The 22,272-nt window shown below is 37.2% G+C and overlaps 1 protein-coding gene across 1 annotated transcript; it reads right to left on the bottom strand.

Annotated features, from left to right (window-relative positions):
* BBS5 (Bardet-Biedl syndrome 5) lies at nucleotides 1,405-22,012 on the bottom strand. Its single transcript, XM_005676005.3, has 12 exons — nucleotides 21,904-22,012; nucleotides 18,855-18,937; nucleotides 17,151-17,216; nucleotides 16,483-16,532; nucleotides 16,242-16,369; nucleotides 13,589-13,724; nucleotides 12,627-12,722; nucleotides 8,633-8,695; nucleotides 7,108-7,242; nucleotides 3,232-3,315; nucleotides 2,305-2,328; nucleotides 1,405-2,150 (listed from the first exon to the last, which is right to left on the bottom strand). Exons 1-12 carry the CDS (start codon nucleotides 21,960-21,962, stop codon nucleotides 2,049-2,051), a joined length of 1,026 nt encoding a protein of 341 aa, XP_005676062.1. The 5' UTR covers nucleotides 21,963-22,012; the 3' UTR covers nucleotides 1,405-2,048.

Below are 22,272 nucleotides of genomic sequence, written 5' to 3'. Positions count from 1 at the left end.
TGATCTCTCATTAAATAAAAATTTTAAAAATGGAACAGACGTAACCCTATCAGAACAATGTAATCAACAGAACGCAGCAAAATCAGGACGAAGTGCTACATGCCTGGTATTATTTGAAAAACAGGCTTTATACATGAAAAAAAAAAGAATATACAACTAGAATATAAGCTGTTGACTATAATAGAACACACCATATTAAGTATGGGATGCAGAAGGCTGACTTGAAAAAAACTGATCCTTTGTTTATACACAAATAGCATCATATACTTCATGAAATATTTTATTATAAAATTATGTTATCACATTATAAAAAACTCAGTCGGGGTGTAAATATATTGTACTTTCAAAGATTGGTATTCTTAAACATGCTCAAAAGAACATAAGCTCCATAAACACAGGGATTTGGGGAGGTTTGTTTTGTTCAATGCTATAGCCACACGACCTCATGAGTGCTCCATAAACATTTGTCGAAGGAATGAATGAATGTCCTTAGATTAGGGAAATATGTATTTTTAAATTTCAAGGTCTCCATCCATGAGTAAAGGTTTTTTCCTCTTATTTTACATCACGGTGAAGTCAATGGTACTGTCAGCTGCTAAAACAACAGCTGAGAGAAGAGTTCGTTGACTCTTTTTCCATTTATAGATGCCACTAAAGGTTTTAACACTAGAAAAAACTAACAGCTGCTCTCTTGTTTAAACAATAAATGACTCATTTCTCTCTACACGTAACACCTAACATTTGAAAAGATTAATGAGTCAGATGCAAGCATCATAATATGACATTTGAGGTTATTACTTACTAATCAGCAACTTTATAGTCTGTTTGGCTTGAAAAAATATTGAAATAATATTCCGAGCTGCATTTTGTGATCTGTATGCATTTTTCAAGCACACTTTCCCCCTAATATATTATAACTCCATCCCTTAAAAATCCTTTCCTATTTAAATACAGAACCAATTAATAGTTTTTGTTTATTGATTTCTATTAAACCCAGGTTGTGTGTATGTGTGCTGCTCAGTCGTGTCTGACTCTTTGCGACCCCCCGAACCGTAGCCCACCAGGCTTCTTTGTCATGGAATTCTCCAGGCAAGAATACCGGAGTGGACTGCCATTCCCTTCTCCAGAGACACTCAGGTTAGCACTTGATTATTACATGTCTATGGCTGTGCATACAGTTTCATTATCTTAAATGATTTTACACACTCAGTTTTTTCACTCTAGAGAAACAGGGCTCCTTTGTTTAATTTTAATGTTTTGACAAAAGTTCCTTACAACATTTCTTTATACTGAAGCAACAGCAAAAAAAGTGATGCCAGAGAAGTCACCAAATCTTACCTGACCAAGAAATCAGAAAATATTGAACTTTTGAATACTTCAAGGAAGTATCAAGGAATACAAAGAGAAAGTCAATAAATGAACTATTTATTTACAAACTATTTAAAGTTATTTTCTTATAAATGTATTCTTGCCAAAATGATATTGAAATTATTTACCAAACAGTACCCAAAACTTTACATAGGGAATTGATATCCTCCAAAGTTAGCTATAATTTTTGGTTTCTACATAAATGATTACCTAAAAATGGTAAGCTTAAGGTTTGTAATTTATATTAGAGTTGGCTTACATTGTGATAAATATATTTAAACCAGAATTTTATAATTAAGAAAGCAGTATTTGATTTCTCCATAAGAAGAGTCTTATACTTTAAAATAATATTTTCAGAACATTTAATGGTGCTGCATAAATTCTTTATTAAGCTCAATATAATACAGTCTTTTAATATCCACAGACTAATAATTTATAAGTACTAGGTACAAAATAAACATATTTACAACAAACCAGAAAGATTTCGGTTACAATTTCAAATATAATTTTTTTAGAAGACTGGCAGTAAAATCTTAGATAAATGATCTTTTTCTTAATCATTAAAAAACTCTCTTAAAAGCTTTTTCTGTAAATGTAAAAACTATTCCATGCCTTATAGTAGGCGACTAGTATCTTTAATCTTGAGATATCTGTAAATAGAAATTCAGCTCAACTCAAGATCAACTCATTACTTCCCAAAGTCCCTGCAGGGTGAATCCATCCTTCAATTTCTCTATTGCAAGCCCCAGTTCTTCTGAAAACACAGGTTCACGATCTTGTTGCTTTTTGGGAGATAAGAGGATGAGATGGGAATAGAGAAGGTGAGCAAGGAAGAGGAAAAAAAAAAACAAAAAATAGGTTTCACATAAGTGTGTGAATACTGAACACTGGAATATAGAAAGTTTTTTTCATACACTATAGGTAAAATATCCTTACCTTGTTGCCATCGGCAAAATAAGCCTATAAGACAAAGAAAATTATATTTCACATACTTGACACATAATAGGTTAAGAGGTTAAGGAACAGGTAATTAACTTACAGAAAAATTCTGGAAGTAACTGTATTTTATATTCTGTTACTGTGTTTTTAATGGTTTTCTCACCTATCTTTACAAAGCTGGTAGCAGAATGCACTTTTGTCAATATTAATGTCTTCAAGAGTTATGCTAAATTTAAGTGCTAAAACTGTGCTTTGTAATTGGTGAATAGTTAGCATTGTTAACTTGAAAGTAGATGAGAGAATGATTCAGCAGATATAAAATTTTACCCCCACTTTTGGCTTAAAAGATGCTGGCAAAACAAAACAAAGCAATAAGTGCTTCAGTGTGTCAGCAAATGCACACACACTGAGGTTGTAATAGTTTACAATTAACTATCTTATACTTAGCTTAAAAATTTCCTTCCCAGAGCAATATTCTAGTCAGATTCATAGACCACAGTATATACAAAGCATTATTATTATTTTGGCTATTAAATAATACAGATTGGCAAACAAGAAATTTTACTGTTCAAATAGAAATCCATTTTAAAATAATACACCTATAAAATTAAAAGGAGGGAGGTCAACTATATTTAACATATTCTATTATCTTAAAGTATGAAAACACTTTTCACATATCTGAAATCCTCTGAATAAGTTATGTTCTCAAATTATTTCCCAGTTTGGTAATTTAAAAGTATTTTCTCACACAAAAAATTCCCTACCTTGGAAAAAAAAATTCTCCAACTCATGTTTAAAACACTCTAAAAAGTCTCAAGCTTGATGATATTTTACACACTTAAACCATTATTTAATTGAACATGACTCAGAGTTAAAAAAAAGAAAAACACAAGAAATTTAGTGATGCTCCTTCATAATGCTCACCACAAAAGCATCCGTGTGATCATCAGAGTCTATCTCTACATCGTCTTGAATTTGTTTGACAGTCAGAGCTTCAAGGGGCTGTGGCTGAAAATCAGTAGATGTTAAAAAGAATCAGTAGATGTTAAACTCCATCAATAAGACCATATTAAACAAATAAATAATTTTAGTAGAATGTGCTGTAAGAGTTGTAAATACCTGTAAAAGGATATCACAATTACCAACTACTCAAGTCTTACAAAAATCACTACATAATTTATATTCTATTAAAACTTACATGAATAATAAAATGAGTCAGTTAAATCTAAGCTTTTAAATCTGATGTTAGTATCATCAAAAGAGTTCAAATTAAAAATTTACACAAACTTAATATGATACTTAGAAATATTCATAAAGAAAAAAAACTCTCATTGGGCTTTATCTGATTTTCTGATAGTTAAAAACTCTCTGGTAGTTTAAAACCTAACTTGTATAATAGCATATTTTAAAGTTTCCTTGAAGCAGTCATTGAATAGAATTTGTGAAAAAAGAAATTCGTGAAAAAAAAAGAACTAAGATTTGTATGGAATATTCTAAAAGTAAAGCAGAGTACATATAGTACTGATATCTATTAATTCACTTTTCAAATATCTGAATATCTTTAGTGTATGAGGTGCTATGCTGGCTACCTCCTCTGTCCATGAGATTCTCCACGCAAGAATACTGGAGTGGGTTGCCATGCCCTCCTCCAGGGGATCTTCCCGACCCAGGGATTGAACCCACATCTTTTACATCCCCTGCTTTGGCAGGCGCATTCTTTACCACTAGCACCACCTGGGAACCCCCATGCTGGTACTACCAAAAGTATAAAGTTTTCACCCTTACCACAGAAGGTGTGTAATATAGTTGGAGTGGAGTGAAGGATAAAAAACAATTATAAGTAACTAAATATCAAGTTGAACTATAAGAAATTGCCATTTTACTTTTTTAAAATGGTCAAATATTAATAATATCATATGGTTCAACCTACAGAAAATAGCTGCAACAAATGCAGTGTCTATTGTAATAGGAGAGTTTGGCGACAGCACAACTTCTGGCTTGTGCATACCAGAAACTTTCATGAAGAAAAGGCTGGCATGTGACTGAGGGCTTTTAGGACAAGGATGATTTTCACAGATAGGATTAGGGGAAAGGGTATTCCTGGCAGAGGGGATCAGCATCAGCAAAGGTGAGAAACCACAGGATCTGGCTGAAGAGGAATAATACAATATGGTCAGAACATGAGAGTCCCACGAGGCAGAGGAGCTAAGCAGGAATACTGTACTGAACAATGCCAAGGAGTATCACCCACACTGTGGTTGTGCAGATAAGGTGGGGAAGGTAGACTGGAGTCTACTGAAATTTTTAAATACCAGCTCAGACAATGTGGACTATTTATGGGTAATTTGTGGGGGAGAGTTGATGTAGGAGGAGGGCTGACAAGAGGTTGACCTGATTCCCTAGTCTGAGAACAGCTGGTATTTCAACCACGTTTAGAACTTGTGACTGTGTATAAGTAAATTAACCTATCTAAGCCTCGGTCTCCGTAACTGTGAGATAGAGATTATAATAACGATGATGATACAGTTCATAGTGTTTTTGGCAGGATTAAATGAGATGAGGCATTTAAAATTCTCAGAGCAGTGAACAACAAAGAGTAGGCACTCAACACAGTCATTCAACAATTATGACTATTCACTAAGAGTCTAGTATGTGCTACTTTTGATTGCTGGAGACAGAGTGGTTAAAGAAAATAGACAGAAATCCCTGACTTCGTGAACATTATTTATAGTGGAGGAGACTGATTAGTGTTACCAAAAATAAAGCAAGCAAGCGAGAGAGCAAATAAACAAGCAAAATAAGGGATAAAAAAGTGACAGGGGTTGTTGTTGTAGATGGATAGTCAGGGAAGACCTCCCTCAACAGGTGTCTTTGGAGTAGGACTTACATGTAGTGACACAGAGAGTTACTATGGCTAACTGTTATTACACACTGAGGGCCAAAGAAGGGAAAAAGGAAAAATGAAAGGTAGCAAGAGAATGGGTAGCAGCGTCTGCCAGGTGCTGGCCACTTTATGGACACAGTCAATAACTTTGTGAAAGAGATTATCTTTATTTTATAATGTGAAAACTGAAGCTCAGATCCACCTAGAATCACAAATAAATGGTGAAATTAGAATCGAAGTCAGAATTGTCAGGTTCCAAGGACCATGCTTGTTCTACAACATTATTCTACAAGCAAAAGTAGCAAAGGAAACTGCAGTTTGAATGGAAAGAAAGGGATAGGGACAGGGGAGAAGATGGTATAATTGGCTGAATGTTTAAAATGAGATAACGGGAAAAATAAATAATGGTAAATCCCAGGGTTTTGAGCACATCTGACTTTGACAATAAGGTAGTAAATAAATAGATAAACTAGTAGGATTTTGATTTTGAGAAAAAATGACAAGATTTTAGGTATGCCAAGTTTGAGATACTCAATCATGTCCTACTGTATCTTACTGATTTGGAAAGTTATTGATTAAATTACTAAGATAAAATTTTAAAGGAGAAATTCAATTCATGTTATTTGAATGCTCATCTATGTGAAAATATTCAATAATACTTGGAACCATGAAAAGCTGAGAGAGTATGCCAAGGTCAGGAAGCTCTGGGAGTCATCTACATAAGTACCAGCTGAAGAAACTGGAGGAGCAAGTGATATTGCTGAGGAATATACAGAGGAGGCAGAGCGAAAGGGAGAATGCTGGAAGCCGTGCAGGCTGGGAAGAAGGCAGAAAGGATGGCTAAAAAGATAAAATACCAAAAAAAAAAAAAAGGATAAAATACCGAACAGTGTCCAATACTGTGTCAACAACCCAAAGGCAAACTTCAGTTGGAAGGGGAAGGGGATATATATGGAATTTGACAGGGAGAGAAAAAAGAAGCACAACGAAGTTGAAGTCAGAGGGTATGAGTTAGTACTTAGCTGTCCAATCCAACTTTTTGATCTTCCCTGGCCACCTGCTGTAGTAGTCCAAGAGCAGGAGAAGAGACAGATAGTATGTGTGATATACGATATAGCTCGACATGCGTAGTACTGTTTGGGATACTGATGAAAGAGTGGGTGGACACCAGCAATACACCAGACAGTGAGGGCCTCAGCAACAGAACAGACAGCAAGGGAGCCTGGGACAGAGCGTCCCTGGCAAGGGTACTGCTGTCAGAGCAGATGGTGAGGAGTCTCTAATGGAGTGGCTGGGAGGACACCAGTGAACCACCAGATGACGAGGGGCCCACGTGCAGAGGCTGAAGAGTAAAGCCGAAAGACAGATGATGGACCCGGAGAGCAGTGACTGGGGCAGAAACTAGAAGTCACGAGGAAGACAAAGAACAGACAGGCAAGCGTGATATTCAAAGTATTTCATAACTGACTTGGAAGAGGCTCTGATAAATATGAACTGACACAGGCCACATTGATGAAGCAGTCTCCTGCTGTTGCTATATTGTGGTCACTAGAGGAAGAAAATAGTGTTTGTGAGGCCTGTAAGGTTTGACCAAATGCTAATGGGTGGCTGAAGTAGAATAAAAATAAAGTTATCAGAACGAGAGATTTAAGTCTCTGTACATCAGAAGAGCCTTGCATATGGGGACATCTTTGCATAGACTGCTACATAGACGGGCAGGAATGAATGGTGAAGCAGCCAGGGAGAAGACAGGTGGTAGGCACAAATAAGAGTCAGCCATACCGACTAAGCAGAGTCTGTATATTCATCATTTTAAACATGGTTAAAAATTAAATTGTGTATAAAGCTAACTGAAGTTTATAGATTATATAAAGACAATTCAGCAAATTCTATACATCACACACTGAACAAAATACCTTTTCTTCCATCTCGTAATCCACTCCAAATATAGGATTGGCAGAATAGACTTTGTGAAGTGAGTTGATCTCCTTAACTGATTCTTGTAGTTTTTCCACAGGATCTATTTTAAAGCCAAGAACATATCCTCCACTCTACAGGAAAAAATAATGAAAAACCAGAAAACAAGCCTGAGGAATCATATTTACAACATATGATAAACTACAGTTCTAACTGTTCTTATTTCAGAACACAATATGTAAGCTGATTTTTTAAATTAAATTTTTTACTATAAAAACTTCCAGCATACACAAAAATAGAAGAATACAATAACTGTCCATGTAGCTATCATCCAGCTTCAAAAAGTAACAACATATGGCCAACTCTGTTCCATCTTTAACTTTCCCATCCCCCAAATCTCCTCCCCTTACCCACTCAGAATTATTTTGAAGTATCCAGATATCACATAAATTCATCTGTAAATATCAAAGGTAATATTTCAAGATTAAAAAAATACACTACTGTAGATTATGAAGGTCAAGGGAATTAAGTTTTTCCTGAGCTTGACGTTGAAAATGAATAGACTATATATTAAAAGACAAAAGGGAATGGAATACCTGTTGTTGGAGAAAAAAGTATTAAAAAAATTACGTACCCATATGGTGATGGTTGAGAGCAATTTGCTCTGGGGTGAGAGTATATGTTTTTGGGCTCAAATCTTGGTTTTACAACAAACTTCCTAGCTGTGTGATGTTGGGAGATTCTTTTTTTTTTTTTTTTTCTGCTGTGCCACGAGGCTTGCAGGCTCTTAGTTCCCTGACCAGAGATTGAGCCCAGGTTGTGGCAGTGTGAGAGTGCTGACTCTTAACCACTGAACTGCTGGGGAATTCCCATTTAAGCTTTAATTTCCTAACCATAAAATGGTTATCATGTTGTTGTGAATATAGTAAACACTCAATAAATGGCAGCTACCAATCTATAGGCCAGGGGAAAGGAGCAGACATTCCTGTTTAAATTTAGAATTCAGAAGAGAAACACCTCTTTCAAAAAATTTATAAGTATAAATTACGCCTGGCATAATGGGGCGCAGCAGTTTCTAACTAGATACAGTATAACCTGTGTTTGGTAGTATAAAATCTCAAATAGGGTGTGTGTCTCTGTGTATACCTTTGCTGCTCAGTCTTGTGAATCAGTCAGACCTAGAAGCAAAAGCTAGCTCTACCGCTTACTACTTATAAGACCATGGACAAGGTTCCTAACTTCTCCAAGCCTCAGTTTCCTTGACTGTAAAATGGGGAAAAATAGTAACTGTATCATAGGGTTGTATAAAGACTGAAATAATGTCACGACCATAATCATAATTAATATGTCTGCCCAGTAAAGAAACATAAGCAGGAGTCTTTCCATGGGAACAATTAACCTCATGTTACAGCTAATATTCTTCTTGGATATAAACTGGTTGCTATATAAATAAAACTAAAAACATAGACTGTCATACAGTTTTTAAAATCTATTAAAGATTAATAAAAATATAAAACATCTTACCTGCTGAGAGCTTTCTATGACAAGAGCTAAACCAAATTTTGAATCTCTAATCTTTATTGACCGCTAGATGTAAAACAAAAAAGAAAAAAAAATGTTTGTTTTTATCTGACAGTAGTGACGTTTTAACAGCAGTTTTCCAACTTTTACATAGTAACTACTTTTAATAGTTTGAAAAACAGAATTCTTCCCTTTTCTTTTTCCTCACGCTCCCATGGAGATCAAGTAAATAAAAATTCTCATATTGGAAACAGGCAACAAATTTGTAAAGTAATACAAAGACAATGCTGCTGAAATATGCACAAAATTCTGACTTAAATGTTCCCTGCTTCAGGGAGTCCACAACTTCCCTGAATATTTTAAACCAAAGACCAACAATCTTTTAGTTATGGAGAGCCAGTGTCTTTGGTGGTTTCTAAGGCTAGGTTAGTTTTTAAAAGTCACATGTGCCTCCTGTTTCTTACATCATAGATGGCTAAATTCTAAAAGAACTCCCATTCCATTTACTGAAGAAAAAAGAGAAAGTATGGGTATTCATCACTGGGCATCAGGGAAGCCTGGGATAGGTCACACGTTAAGTGTGACGTGAGGATGAAACCTGGCTCGCAGAGGAGCAGTGACACCAGTGACCTGGAAGAAGGGTAGAGGGACAGAAGCATAACGACAGGCAGGACCGGTAGAAAGTGACACAGAATGTACTCACTGGTAGGGTTAGAGAGAACCATGCAGAATCTAACATTATGACCAGCAGACCAAAGGCCCTAGAAGGACAGTGTCTGTGGTAGGTGATGGGGTATCATATACCCAGAAAAAGATGGGTACTGTAAGGTGAGAAAGAAAAAGAGACAGAGAGACAGACTAAATGGTAACTGTAATGAAAACCTGGCCTTCCATTTAGATTACTTCATACCCTGCCAGGCGTATACAGAGTCCTGGTTAAGAACCATAGAACAGTGGCATCCTGGTTATGAACAGCTAATGTAACCAGGTGACTGAGGTTGACAGAGGCTGTCAAGAAAGAAACTGGCAAGAAGATGTGTGTGTGTGTGTGTGTGTGTGTGTGTGTGTGTGTGTGTGTGTATACATCTATAGGAATGGAAAAATCATAGCTTTGACTAGACGGACCTTTGCTGGCAAAGTAACATCTCTGCTTTTTAATATGCTGTCTAGGTTGGTTATAGCATAAAGAAAGCTGAGCACTGAAGAACTGACACTTTTGAACTGTGGTGCTGGAAAATACTCTTGAGAGTCTCTTGGACTGCAAGATCCAACCATTTAGTCCTAAAGGAAATCAGTCCTGAATATTCATTGGAAGGACTGATGCTAAAGCTGAAACTCCAATACTTTAGCCACCTGATGTGAAGAACTGACTCAATGGAAAAGACCCTGATGTTGGGAAAGATTGAAGGTCGAAGGAGAAGGGGATGACAGAGGATGACATGGTTGGATGCCATCACCAACTCAATGGGATATGAGTTTGAGTAAGCTCCGGGAGTTGGTGATGGACAGGGAAGCCTGGCGTGCTGCGGTCCATGGGGTCGCAAAGGGTTGGACACGACTGAGCAATTGAACTGATAGGCGTGGAGTCAGGGCAATGGCTGAGGCACAGAGCTGAAGTTAGAAAATGATTGCCTCAGTGACAGACTGGCAGTATCAGATTGCAAGTTGTTTAGGCCAGGCTGAATTCATTCCGGAGTCCATATTTGGCAACTGTATTCTTAAAAAAACAAAAAGTACACTACTTGAAGAACAGAAAGCACAGGTTGTTTACTACTCAGTAATTAAGTTTTCAGCATAATAGAGGCTGAGCAAACTATAGCATATGTAAATACAATGTAAAACAGCAATGAACAATACTAACATCAATTATATCAAATGCCTGTGTAGACTCTCACATTTTCCTAGCTATGGTGTTAATTCTTATATTTCTTTAGATGACCAGAAATAATTTTCTTCCTATCAGATCCTACATTTTTTTGCTTAATGTATTGCTTTTCTCCACCAGACTGGAAGCTTCTTAAAGGCAGAAACTGTGTTCTGGTTCACGACTTTCATTACTGAGCACAGGGTAAGTGCTCACTATTTGGCAAATCAATGATCAGATACTTTAAAGTAATTCACATATAAAACAACTTAGCAAAAGATAGGCTTGGGAATATTTTACAAATAATTATCTTTCTCACAGGTCAAGAAATCTTTCATAAAAATAAACTTTCCAGGTATCACATACATTACATCTAATACTCAATAAACATTTATTAATGAAACTGTTTAGTCTTAAGACTACTTATATTCTACAATAAGGGTGATCATCACAGGATAACCTTACAGGGTTTTTATTAACTATTTTTATGTTTCATCTAATTTGCACTGGGATCTGATGAGCAGTTTTTTAAATATATAAAATGAAATCCTTCAGCTTACTGGAGTTTACGATTTGTTTCACTGAATCACACACTTACCATTAAAGCAGTGCAGAGTTAAAAGAATCACTTTTATCCACTCCCAAAACAAACTGATCTCAGATGTAAATAGTTCTTATTCTAAATTCTAACAGCTTTAATTTAATTTAAGCTAAAATCATTATCAATAAAAGCCATCTTGATTCCTTTCACCAAACCTGTGGTATGAATCCAACTTATACTACAGGCTGTATCTGAATACAATAAAAACACTTCATTCACAGAATCAATGAATCTATTCTGGCTTTAAAAGGGTTTGAGCAGAAAGTAGCAAGCCATAAAGTGTGTGAGTCAGTGAGCCATGCCAAAGAACACTATATATTGGGTTGGCCAAAAAGGTTGTTCAAGTTTTTCTATAAGCTGCCCTGGAAAGTACTTTGAATAAAATCTAAGAAAAATCACCTTAATCTGTGTGATAAGTATCTAAAATTAAAAATTTATTGAGAAAAAAAATTTATTGAGGTATACTTAATTTACAAGGTTGTGCCAATTTCAGGTACACAGCAAAATGAATCTGCCATACAAATACATATACCCACTCTTCTCCAGATTCCCTTCCCATATAGACCATTACAGAGTACTAAGAGTTCTCTGTACTATACAGTAGGTCCTTATTTATTTTATATACACTGGCGGCTTCCCTGATAGCTCAGTTGGTAAAAGAATCTGCCTGCAATGCAGGAGACCCTGGTTCAATTCCTGGGTTGGGAAGATCCGCTGGAGAAGGAATAGGCTACTCACTGCAGTATTCTTGGGCTTCCTTTGTGGCTCAGCTGGTGAAGAATCCACCTGCAATGTGGGGGACCTGGGTTCGATCCCTGGGTTGGGAAAATCACCTGGAGAAGGGCAAAGCTACCCACTCCAGTATTCTGGCCTGGAGAATTTCATGGACTATATAGTCAATGGGGTCACAGAGTTGGACACGACTGAGCGACTTTCACTTCACTTCACTTCATATACATTAGTGTGCATGTGTCAATCCCAGCTTTCCAATTTGTCCTTCCCCCTTACCTTCCAATAACCATAAGTTTCTCTTCTGCATCTGTGCTATTTAAGCTTTCAGAATCCAGTATGTGCATGCATGCTCAGTTGCTAAGTCATGTCCAACTCTTTTACAATCCTGAGGACTGTAGTCCACCAGGCTCCTCTGTCCATGGGATTTTCCAGCCAAGAATACTGGAGTGGGTAGCCATTTCCTTCTGCAGGGGATCTTCCCGACCCAGGGGTTGAAACTACGCTTCCTGCATTGGCAGGTGGATTCTTTACCACTGAGCCACCTGGGAAGCCCAGAATCCAGTATATTTTTCTCTTAATGAAGAGAGAAATGTAAGCTGATAATGGTGCTGTTTCCCTTGATTGTAAATACAATTGGGTCTTTTCTGATTATCAACATTTAAAAAGTATGCTCTCAGCTAAACTGCTGTCACTTAAAAAGGGGAAGAAAGAACTCATCTAATCCCCAAAGTCCTGTTAACTGTTGAATAGAAATTATTTATTCTACATTAAAATAAGGTCATCGAAATGCATGTACTTACAATTTGCAGATATGGTATACTGACATTAAAACTGTCATTCATATTTGCATGCCACACAATTCTCACATTGGTAATAAAAAAGGTTCCTAAATTTCCCTGTGAAGGAGAATGATGAGAGGGACATCAGTGATCATGTCTGAATACTTACTCTTTATTTTCTAAACATGAGAATAATTCTGATTGTCACAGCAGCATAAAATACCAGAATTGAGCATTATGAGTTACTCAGATGTGGAGCTGTCTATATCCTATAACATATTTATCATAGTCCACAACTAGAACTTTTCAAGTGAGCAAAGCTTACTCACAATTTAAGCTTATGATTCCATGTTTAGCAAGAGCTCTTCTATCACAATGTTTTACCACAGTGGTTATCAGCTGAAACTAGGCTGTAACACCCATGAAGGCTGGAAACTATTCTTAGTAAGAGACAATTTTTTTCTAAAAATGGATTTGTTTCTTGTTCCAACTATTAGTTGCTTATATGTTTCATCTGGTTATAATTTCAAGAGGAAATGAAAAGTTACAATAATGGATGTAGGAGTCACCAAGTGAGTTAACACGTTTAATTCCATAAAGACTGGATTAAAAGGCTTCCATGACAGTCCACCCTATGACTCACCTCAATTAGCCTAAGTTTTGCTGTGGAGGGTAGTGTAGTAAGGGAGAAAGAGCGAGACTGTGGAAGTCACCTTAGTCTTTAGGGCCTAAGTTCTTCATCTGTAAGTGAATAGTAAGAGACTGGACTAGATGATCCTCTAAGGTCTATTTAAGCTCTAAAGTTTACATAAAACAACTGTTGCTAAAAAGAGTATAAGATTATGAAAATCAGACTATATTTATATCAAGAGCTATAATGCTAATATTAAGAGTTAAATAATATACAAATCCAATCATAAATGGAAAAATGATTACCAAAGAAAGCACTGCCCCAAAAAGTTCATTAGTTCTTTGCATGGTACCTGATCACTTGATAAATTCCATACTCCATTGATTTTATTATAGACATTTTCTTGTGGTAATAATCTTAGTTGCTTATTTTGAATTAGAGCACTTCTCAATTTAAAATCACGATACATTTTAGAAGTTTCATATGCTCTATAAAAAAAGAATAAAAGATTAATTCAAACTGAAAATGTGGTTTTCTTAGATTATGCCTATTTATCTACAAAAATACACATTTGTACATCACTCAAATAGCTATTAAGGTAAGTTTAAAAAATTGCTTTTGGTTGATAAGTTTTGGTGATTATAGTCTTTTGTACTATATTTGTCATTTCAGTGTAGTATTTACAAATTTTATCTCAGTAACCTAAATTCGAGATGTCTAATAGTATGGCACAAATGAGAAGAAGCAAATTTTTTCTTTAAGCTGAAAAACAATGCTTGTAAAAATAGACATGAATATTAATTTTTCTATCAAAAAGCTTCCCTTCATTTCTCTGTTTTAGGTAAAAGCACAATTATTCTCTTAACATAAATAGGAGTACAATTACTTTTCCACTGAAACCTGAAAATTTATGCCCACATCTACCTATATACAGAAAATCAGAATGAATCTGTACCAACTCCAAAAGGAACTCTAAGACAGAGTATGTATCTGTGTGTGTCTGCATAATAAATTCCTAGACTTTTTCTTTCTGTGTTTCCCTACTGATAAATAATAAAAACAGAAGAAAATTCTGATTAACTTTTGGTTAATTCTAATTTTAACTCCACAAAATACAAGCTAATTTACCCTTTTATCAAAGCTAAAGTGTTTTCCTGGCCTGAACAACTTTAAATGTCATTTATATAAGTTATAACATGTATTGTTAAACTAATGAGTGTTACTTTAATCTTCTAATATATGAATTATGAAAAAGCAGAATTTTAGCATTTGCCCATAAATCTTAATTTCCTTTAGGACTGTAAACAGCAATATTTAACCAGTGGAAAAAATGGAAATTATTTATCTATAAATTGTTTTGGGGAAACACCCAACATTTTTATACTATTAAGAAAAAGGAGCTTCCTGGCTCCCTTCATACTCCATTTCATATTACTTCTCTAAGTGAAATAAAGAGATATGAATCAGGTATGTGCTCAAGAGAATTTAAAAAAACATGCTTTCACACAAAAACTTGTACATGCTTGTTCATAGAAGCATTATTCCTAATAGCTAAGAAGTGGAAACAACCCAAATGTCCATCAGCTAATGAGTGGATAAACAAAACATGTGTCCATAGAATGGAATCTTATTCCACTATAAAAAGGAGAGATGTACTGATATATGACACAGCATGCAGCATGTCTGAAGACATCACATAAGTGAAAGGGGTCAGACACAGAACGCCACTATGTTATGTGATTCCATTTATATGAAATTCCCAGAATAGGCAAATCCACAGAGACAGAAAGTAAACCAGTGGCTGCCAAGAGCCACAGGGAGGAGGGAATAGGGAGTGACTACTATGAGGGTTTCTTTTGGGGGTACTGAAAATATTCTGGAATTGAGTAGTAGTGAATATACTAACATTACTAAATTGTAAACTTTAAAATGGTAAATTTCATGTTATGTGAATTATATCTCCAAGAAAATCAAACCATTATCCATTAAAAAGTCATCAACAAAATTTTAAAAAATAACTAGGAAACTAATAAATTTGCAATACACATAACAGTAAAATTAAGAAATTTACAACAGAAAACTATATACATAGCCAAAGAGTATGAAAAATTTCAACATCACTAGTAATAAAAGGAATTCAAATTAAAACAACAGTATATATGTGTGTGTGTATATATATATATATATGTATATGTATGTATATATGTATGTGTGTATGTATGTATGTATATGTATGTATATATGTATACACACACACACACACACACACACACACATACACATACTATATATCTGCATGTAAAAAAATATCTTGTGTATATACTTTTTTTCTCCTGGCCTGGCATCTTAGCCAAACTTTTAAGAAAACCACACTAATTAGGGCTGGTTCAAAAAAAAAAAAAAAAAGAGCTGAGGTAGTAAAGAAGAGAATAGCTAAACAAAAACCCAAAACTCTTTAGAGAAATCACCCAATCATGCCTTCTACTGTTAGAAAAATAATCTTAATTCCTTAATTGAATTATTCAATTTACCAAGATTATTTGGAATAATCTTAATTTGATGAATTAAGTTGAATGAACTCTCTGTTTCATTTTTTAACTATCTTGGTAGCTAATTTAACAGTTTTATGTGTTTTATAAATAACTTCAAAGTGAAAGTGAAAGTTGCTCAGTCGTGTCTGACTCTTTGCAACCCTAAAGTCCATGGAATTCTCCAGGCCAGAATACTGGAGTGGGTAACTTGTTCCCTTCTCCAGGGGACCTTTCCAACCCAGGGATTGAACCCAGGTCTCCCACATTGCAGGCGGATTCTTTACCAGCTGAGCCACCAGGAAAGACCTTCAAAGTGTTTATTAAACAGTAATGCAACATGTTCTATGTATCTTTGGGAAGTCTGCAACAGACCTTGGAGGAAGGCAGCGCTATATGTCAAAACTTTATCCTCTAAACCTTTATACCATAAAATTACCTTAAAAATATTCAATAATCTATCAAGTATTACCATACCTGTGTACTGCAATCAGAGAAGTATAAAGTCTAGGACTTCCAGGAACCAAATTCGTAAATATAAACTCAAAACGAGTATTGTTACATTTTGTTAGTACATAAAGAGCTTCAGTTTGGCCTCGTAATTTCTGTAAGGACAAATTTTAAGAGCAATTTCTTATTTACAGTGAAAACAAACATCAATCTCAGATATCTACTATTTCCTCACTATATATATTTCAATAAGATTTTTCTGACTTACAGAATTAGCAGTCCTTGTTGTAATATTCAATATGCAGTTGTAACCAATAGCTAAAATTCAAAAGTAAAGAATTTAAAGAACATGATACAATGAACTAAGGGGAAAAAAACATATATATATATATATATATATACACACACACACACACACACACACATAGAACTCTAAGCTTAAAAATTCAAATATATATAAAAACACAACTTTAAAAAATTTTAAGAAATATCTACAAATAAGTTAAATAATTAAAAGAAATATAAAGCTAATTCGGCCTCTTTTGAACAAACAAAAATAAAGTCTAGCTGGATAATCTACAATAGTTTAAAAAACAAGTGAAACACAATGAAAGGTTGTCCTTTTTATTAGAATTTAGATCTCCCTTGAAACAGGTTATAGAAAACTTCAAAGCAGAGGAAAAAACAAAACCAAAAATCAATGTAAAAGCATTAATCTTATAAGCATCCAAGAGACAAAGCGGACAGATGGCAAAAACATTTCTTTTGCATTCTCATGCAGTCTGTGGTTAGTCTAGGATTTCTTAAGTTTTTATCAATCAAAACTTTTCACATATTTCATGGTATAGCTTTTTTTTTTTTTGGTTTCAAGAGCCACTGTGCAAGCTGATGTGACAAGTTACTTTTTCTTGCATGCTTTCTAACAAAGATACTTACAGAGATTGACTCTGGGTAATGCCAAAGAGTGCCAGATAATTCTTAAATTTGTTACTAAGAGTCTACCTAAAAGCAAACAAACAGAACATCAGGTTACCTTACCTAAAGACCCACTTCTGCAATACTGAATGAGATGGACATGAAACTTCTGGCCCAGCAACAACAGCAACACTTGTAGATGTTTTTCACACATTTATTAATTGACAATATTGATTGAGCATATAGATTCTAGGTAAGGTATACAATATGTGATTGAGAATCCCAGAGAAACAAAATCTGACAGTTGACAGAAAAAATACAGGTATTCACTGCCAACAGCTTGGTTTGACTCAACTGATAAACGAGAAAAGTTTGTACTTTTTCTTTTCTTGATAGAAGCTGTTCCGGGGGTCCTAGCAGGTCATATGCGTCCAACTGAGTATGTGTGAGAGACAGTATAATTACTAAGCCATTCAGTGAAATTACATTTCTCAAAGAACTCTCATATACACATGAATCCCTGCCATATGAGTGCTCTCTTAGCAGTTCTCATTTAAATGAGCCTTTTTTTTCCCTATGAACAAATTTTTTCCTCATATGTAGTTATAGCTAGGCTGAAGTCTGTTAAAGGCTTATGCTTTTCATCTTTAGCCTCAAACTGATGTTCTTACACTGAAATATGCTCAAAGTTAGATAAGCTTCATTTCTCAAAGTATATCCTATAGAACAGTAGTCCCTATAGATGCCCCAAGGCAAAAAAAAAAAATCAAGTAAATCTATGCATGGTAAACTATATGTCTTAGAAATATAAAATACCATTGTGTGTGTGTTATGTTGCTTCAGTCATGTCTGACTCTTTGCAACCCTATGGATGGTAGCCCACCAGGCTCCTGTCCATGGGATTCTCTAGGCAAGAATACTGGAGTGGGTTGCCATGCCCTCCTCCAGGGGATCTTCCCGACCCAGGGATCAAACCCACACCTCTTAGGTCTCCTGCACTGGCAGGCAGGTTCACCGAAACAGAGGATGCGATGGTTAGATGTCATCACCAACTCAATGCACATGAGTTTCAGCAAACTCCAGGAGATAGTGAAGGACAGGGAAGTCTGCCATGCTGCAGTCCAAGGGGTCGCAGAGAGTCTGATATGGCTTAGTGACTGAACAACAACAACTTTGTTTAACACAGCATTTCTTCACCAAATTATAACCATGGGATTCTTTTGATGAGTAATCTATAGCCATGACATACTCCTTCCTCCATGAAAAAACCCCTAGACTATCTAAAATCAGAGAAACTAAGCATGGGGTCGCAAAGAGTTGGACACGACTGAGCGACTGAACTGAACTGACTGAAGCCTGTGTGAATGCCAGAATGAGATGCAATAGGAGATTCTAAAAACAAAGGAAGGCATCTCAAGGGAAACTGGAGCATTACATGATATGTTTGACAAACAGTAAGTCACCCAGCATGGCTAGAGTGTAAAGTTCCCACAAGACCACAGAAGAATGGTCTTCCGGACTGCACCCATCAGCTGGGGTCAAACAGAAACGAGATGGATCACTTGAACTAGGTTAACTGAGATCTGTTCACAGAAGAACTTACTACAATAGTATCAGGAACCATAAGCAACATATAATGCTGTTTCATGTCTTATTCTCCAGCTAATACAACTTAACATTTTACATTTAAACCAGAAACATAAAATACATTAGAAATACACTCACCTCTATCCCCATTATTTCCTTTGGTGTCTTCAACTGAATCTAAACAATCAATAAGGACTTCTCCAGGTCTTGTTTTCATTTGTCTAAAATAAATATAAAGGCTTTAATATTTTAGCTACAACATCCGCTTACAATCGTGGGAGGGAAAAGACATCTGTATATAAAACAGGCAAAAGTGTAAACGATACAGTACCGAATGCTCAGCCATCTGAAAATAAGCTTTGCAAGAACTTTAAGGACCTGGTGACCAAGTGGGGCCTGGAGTGACCAGGGACATGCAGCGAAGCCAGAAATAAAGAGAGAGCATTTAGAGAAATAAGAGAGAGAGAAGAGAATCCATGATTAAAGACCTTAGAAGTAAGAAATGATAAGAGAATGTGGGGAGACTGGCCTGGCTGGGGAAGAAGGTACATGTTAAGAGAGAGTGAAAAATACAATAGGATAAGTGAGAACAAACCAGATTATGGAGAACTAGAATGCCAGTCAGACAGATATGGGTTTTACCTGGTGTACAGTGGAGAAGCCCCAGAGGTTTCTGTATAGAGCAAAGAGGTCATGTAGTTACAGAAGGAATGGATTAAGGCAAAGCAACATTCCTGCTGCTGCTAAGTCGCTTCAGTTGTGTCTGACTCTGTGCGACCCCATAGACGGCAGCCCACCAGGCTCCCCCGTCCCTGGGATTCTCCAGGCAAGAACACTGGAGTGGGTTGCCATTTCCTTCTCCAATGCATGAAAGTGAAAAGTGAAAGTGAAGTCTCTCAGTCGTGTCCAACTCTTGGCAACCCCATGGACTGCAGCCCACAGGCTCCTCTGTCTATGAGATTTTCCAGGCAACAGTAGGACTTGGTAAAAAATCAGATAAAGGAGACACAAGAAAATAAAGAACGAAGAATAGGTTGCTGACTGACAGAATGCAATCTAGAGTGTCCATAAAAAAGAAAAAGAAAAACTCAGCAGAATATGTGGTGGAGCTTTGTAACACATTCTCAATAAAGCTAACTCAATTATCTATTGGAAATACAGACATGATCATATCAAGTTCCTGCTTCAAAGACAAGTAAGTTATCCCAATGCCTAGAAGAAGGAAGTCCAAAATCCTCAACTGAATATTTCATAATCTGGCTAATTTACCTTTCTATTTGCACCTCTTCCCTCTACTTGCCAGATCCTGCCTTCTAGCCAATGAGATTTTGGAATACTCTCCTCCTGTCTCCTCTAGCAAGGCCCTGCTCATTCATCAGGGCTCAATTCAGATTATTTTTTGAGGCCTTCCCTAGGAATAATGGACTTTTTTGTTTCTATAATCTTCCAGCTTTTTGTTCATTTTTTTCAATGATGGTATTTACCACATTTCAAATAGTTGTCTGTATGTATCCCTGCACTAGAATGGTGGGGTGGGGTGGTGTCATTTCCTATTATTTTGTATCTTTATATTTAAATTTTTTGCATCTCCCACCATGGGATTCTCCAGGCAAGAATATTGGAGTGGGCTGCCATTTCCACCTCCAGGGGTTCTTCCCCACCCAGGGATCCAACCTGCTTCTCTTACATCTGCGTTGGCAGGCGAGTTCTTTACCACTAGCGTCACCTGAGGAGAAGGCAACGGCCCCCCACTCCAGTACTCTTGCCTGGAAAATCCCATGGATGGAGGAGCCTGGTAGGCTACAGTCCATGGGGTCGCTAAGAGTCGGACACAACTGAGCGACTTCACTTTCACTTTTCACTTTCATGCATTGGAGAAGGAAATGGCAACCCACTCCAGTGTTCTTGCCTGAAGAATCCCAGGGACGGGAGAGCCTGGTGGGCTGCCGTCTCTGGGGTCGCACAGAGTCGGACACTACTGAAGTGACTTAGTAGTAGTAGTAGTAGTGCCACCTGGGAAGCCCCAGTTAACAGCACAGTAACCAGCACATACCAAGGATTTTATAAATGTTTAATAAACTGAAAACGTTCATGAAATGGACCTTTGCTTGATTAAGAACTTTCCAGGGTAATAGAAAAAGTCAAAGAATGTGTGCAACATATTACTGTCACATAAATTCCCTTCTCTCACAACTGTCTTAAACGATCCAAGACCATCTCAGTAATAGACATCTAGCCACAACTAAGTCTGGGAAATTAATATTTCATTTTTTCCACCGAAGAAAATTCTGTTCATAATAAAGAACATAAGAAGTGGCTAAAAAGCAGCAAACCATTACTAAAAACCTTAATTTTACTATTTTTCAATACTTAACACTCAACGTTGGATGGCATCACCAACGCAATGGACATGAGTTTAAGTAGGCTGCGGGAGTTGGTGGTGGACAGGGAAGCTTGGAGTGCTGCAGTCCATGACGTCGCAAAGAGTCGGACGTGACTGAGCGACTAAACTGAATACCCAATGGGCATTTTTTCCTGGAATGCTGGTAGGAAGTTTCTAACTATTCTTTAAAACATTAAATTTCCTAAAACAGGATTTCTGTTTGCGAGACTTCAAAAGGAGGTTCCTTCTTACTGTTGGTGATTTGGAAGCTTACCATGGGAATAAAGTTTGCATGCTGGGGGATTCTGGAGAATGCTTACTCCCTCTTCCTTCGGAGACTCAAGCTTTAGAATGAAGTCATTTTTCTAAGGGCCCACAATGTATGTCCTTATTTTAGACCTAGTTTTAGAATCCTCGTTTCCTGAGTCGCTGCCCCAGGTTCCCTCCACCATAAGAAACTGGCACGGCAAGTTCACTGGGGTGTTCTAGACGCCCAAGCCCTCGGCGGTCCCGGCCGTGTTTGGGCTAAGCTTCCTGATAGATTACCCGGGCCAAGCCAAGCCCTAGGATTTTACGGGACCGAAACGGCGTACAACCTAGAAGAGCCCCGGCTGTGGGGCCTCGGGAGGGCCGCAGGGCCCCGGTCAGTCTGGGGTTTCTTGAGGCGAGCCCAGCAGCGACAACCTCCTCCCACCCTCGATAGGCCCGTGAGCCGCGGGGTCGTAGACTCCGTCCGCGGGTCGGGAAATCGCGTTGCGACGCCTCCTACAGGCTCCAGGCCCCTGGGGAATCTTGGCGACTCACTGTGAGGAAACGTCGAAGCGGACATCCCGGTCCTCCCAAAGCGCATCCAGCACCGACATGCTGACCACAGCGGTGGAGGCCGGGTGGCGTCCCGCCGGCTCCAAGGCAACCAGTCGCTTCTGTCACGACGTCTACGGAAGGCGCCGAGGCCCAAACTTCCTCGAGGTAACGTCGCGCTTTCCCGGCCTTGTCGGATTTGAGGATTTGAGGCTCCAGGCAGGATTCTGCGACTCAAAGAAGCCGAGCTGGCCCCTGGCCAGGAGCTGGTGCTTGACTTCTGAGTGACCTTCCTCGCCTCCTTAGAGCTCGTCGCAACCACTCTTTCCATTTCTCTACCCTGTCAAAAAATTCAAACTTAAGAAATTTCCC

Source organism: Capra hircus, chromosome 2 (assembly GCF_001704415.2).
Source record: "Capra hircus breed San Clemente chromosome 2, ASM170441v1, whole genome shotgun sequence".
Lineage (NCBI taxonomy): Eukaryota > Metazoa > Chordata > Mammalia > Artiodactyla > Bovidae > Capra > Capra hircus.
Note: the sequence above shows the minus strand (reverse complement) of the source record. Positions and strands in the feature narration are given on the sequence as shown.

Coding starts and splice junctions, on each gene's coding strand:
- BBS5 (XM_005676005.3), bottom strand. CDS start 21,962: ATGTCGGTGCTGGATGCGCTTTGGGAGGACCGGGATGTCCGCTTCGAC. Junction 18,938..21,903: donor CGCTTCGACGTTTCCTCACA/GTGAGTCGCCAA, acceptor TATTTATTTTAG/ACAAATGAAAACAAGACCTG. Junction 2,151..2,304: donor ATTTTGCCGATGGCAACAAG/GTAAGGATATTT, acceptor TCTCCCAAAAAG/CAACAAGATCGTGAACCTGT.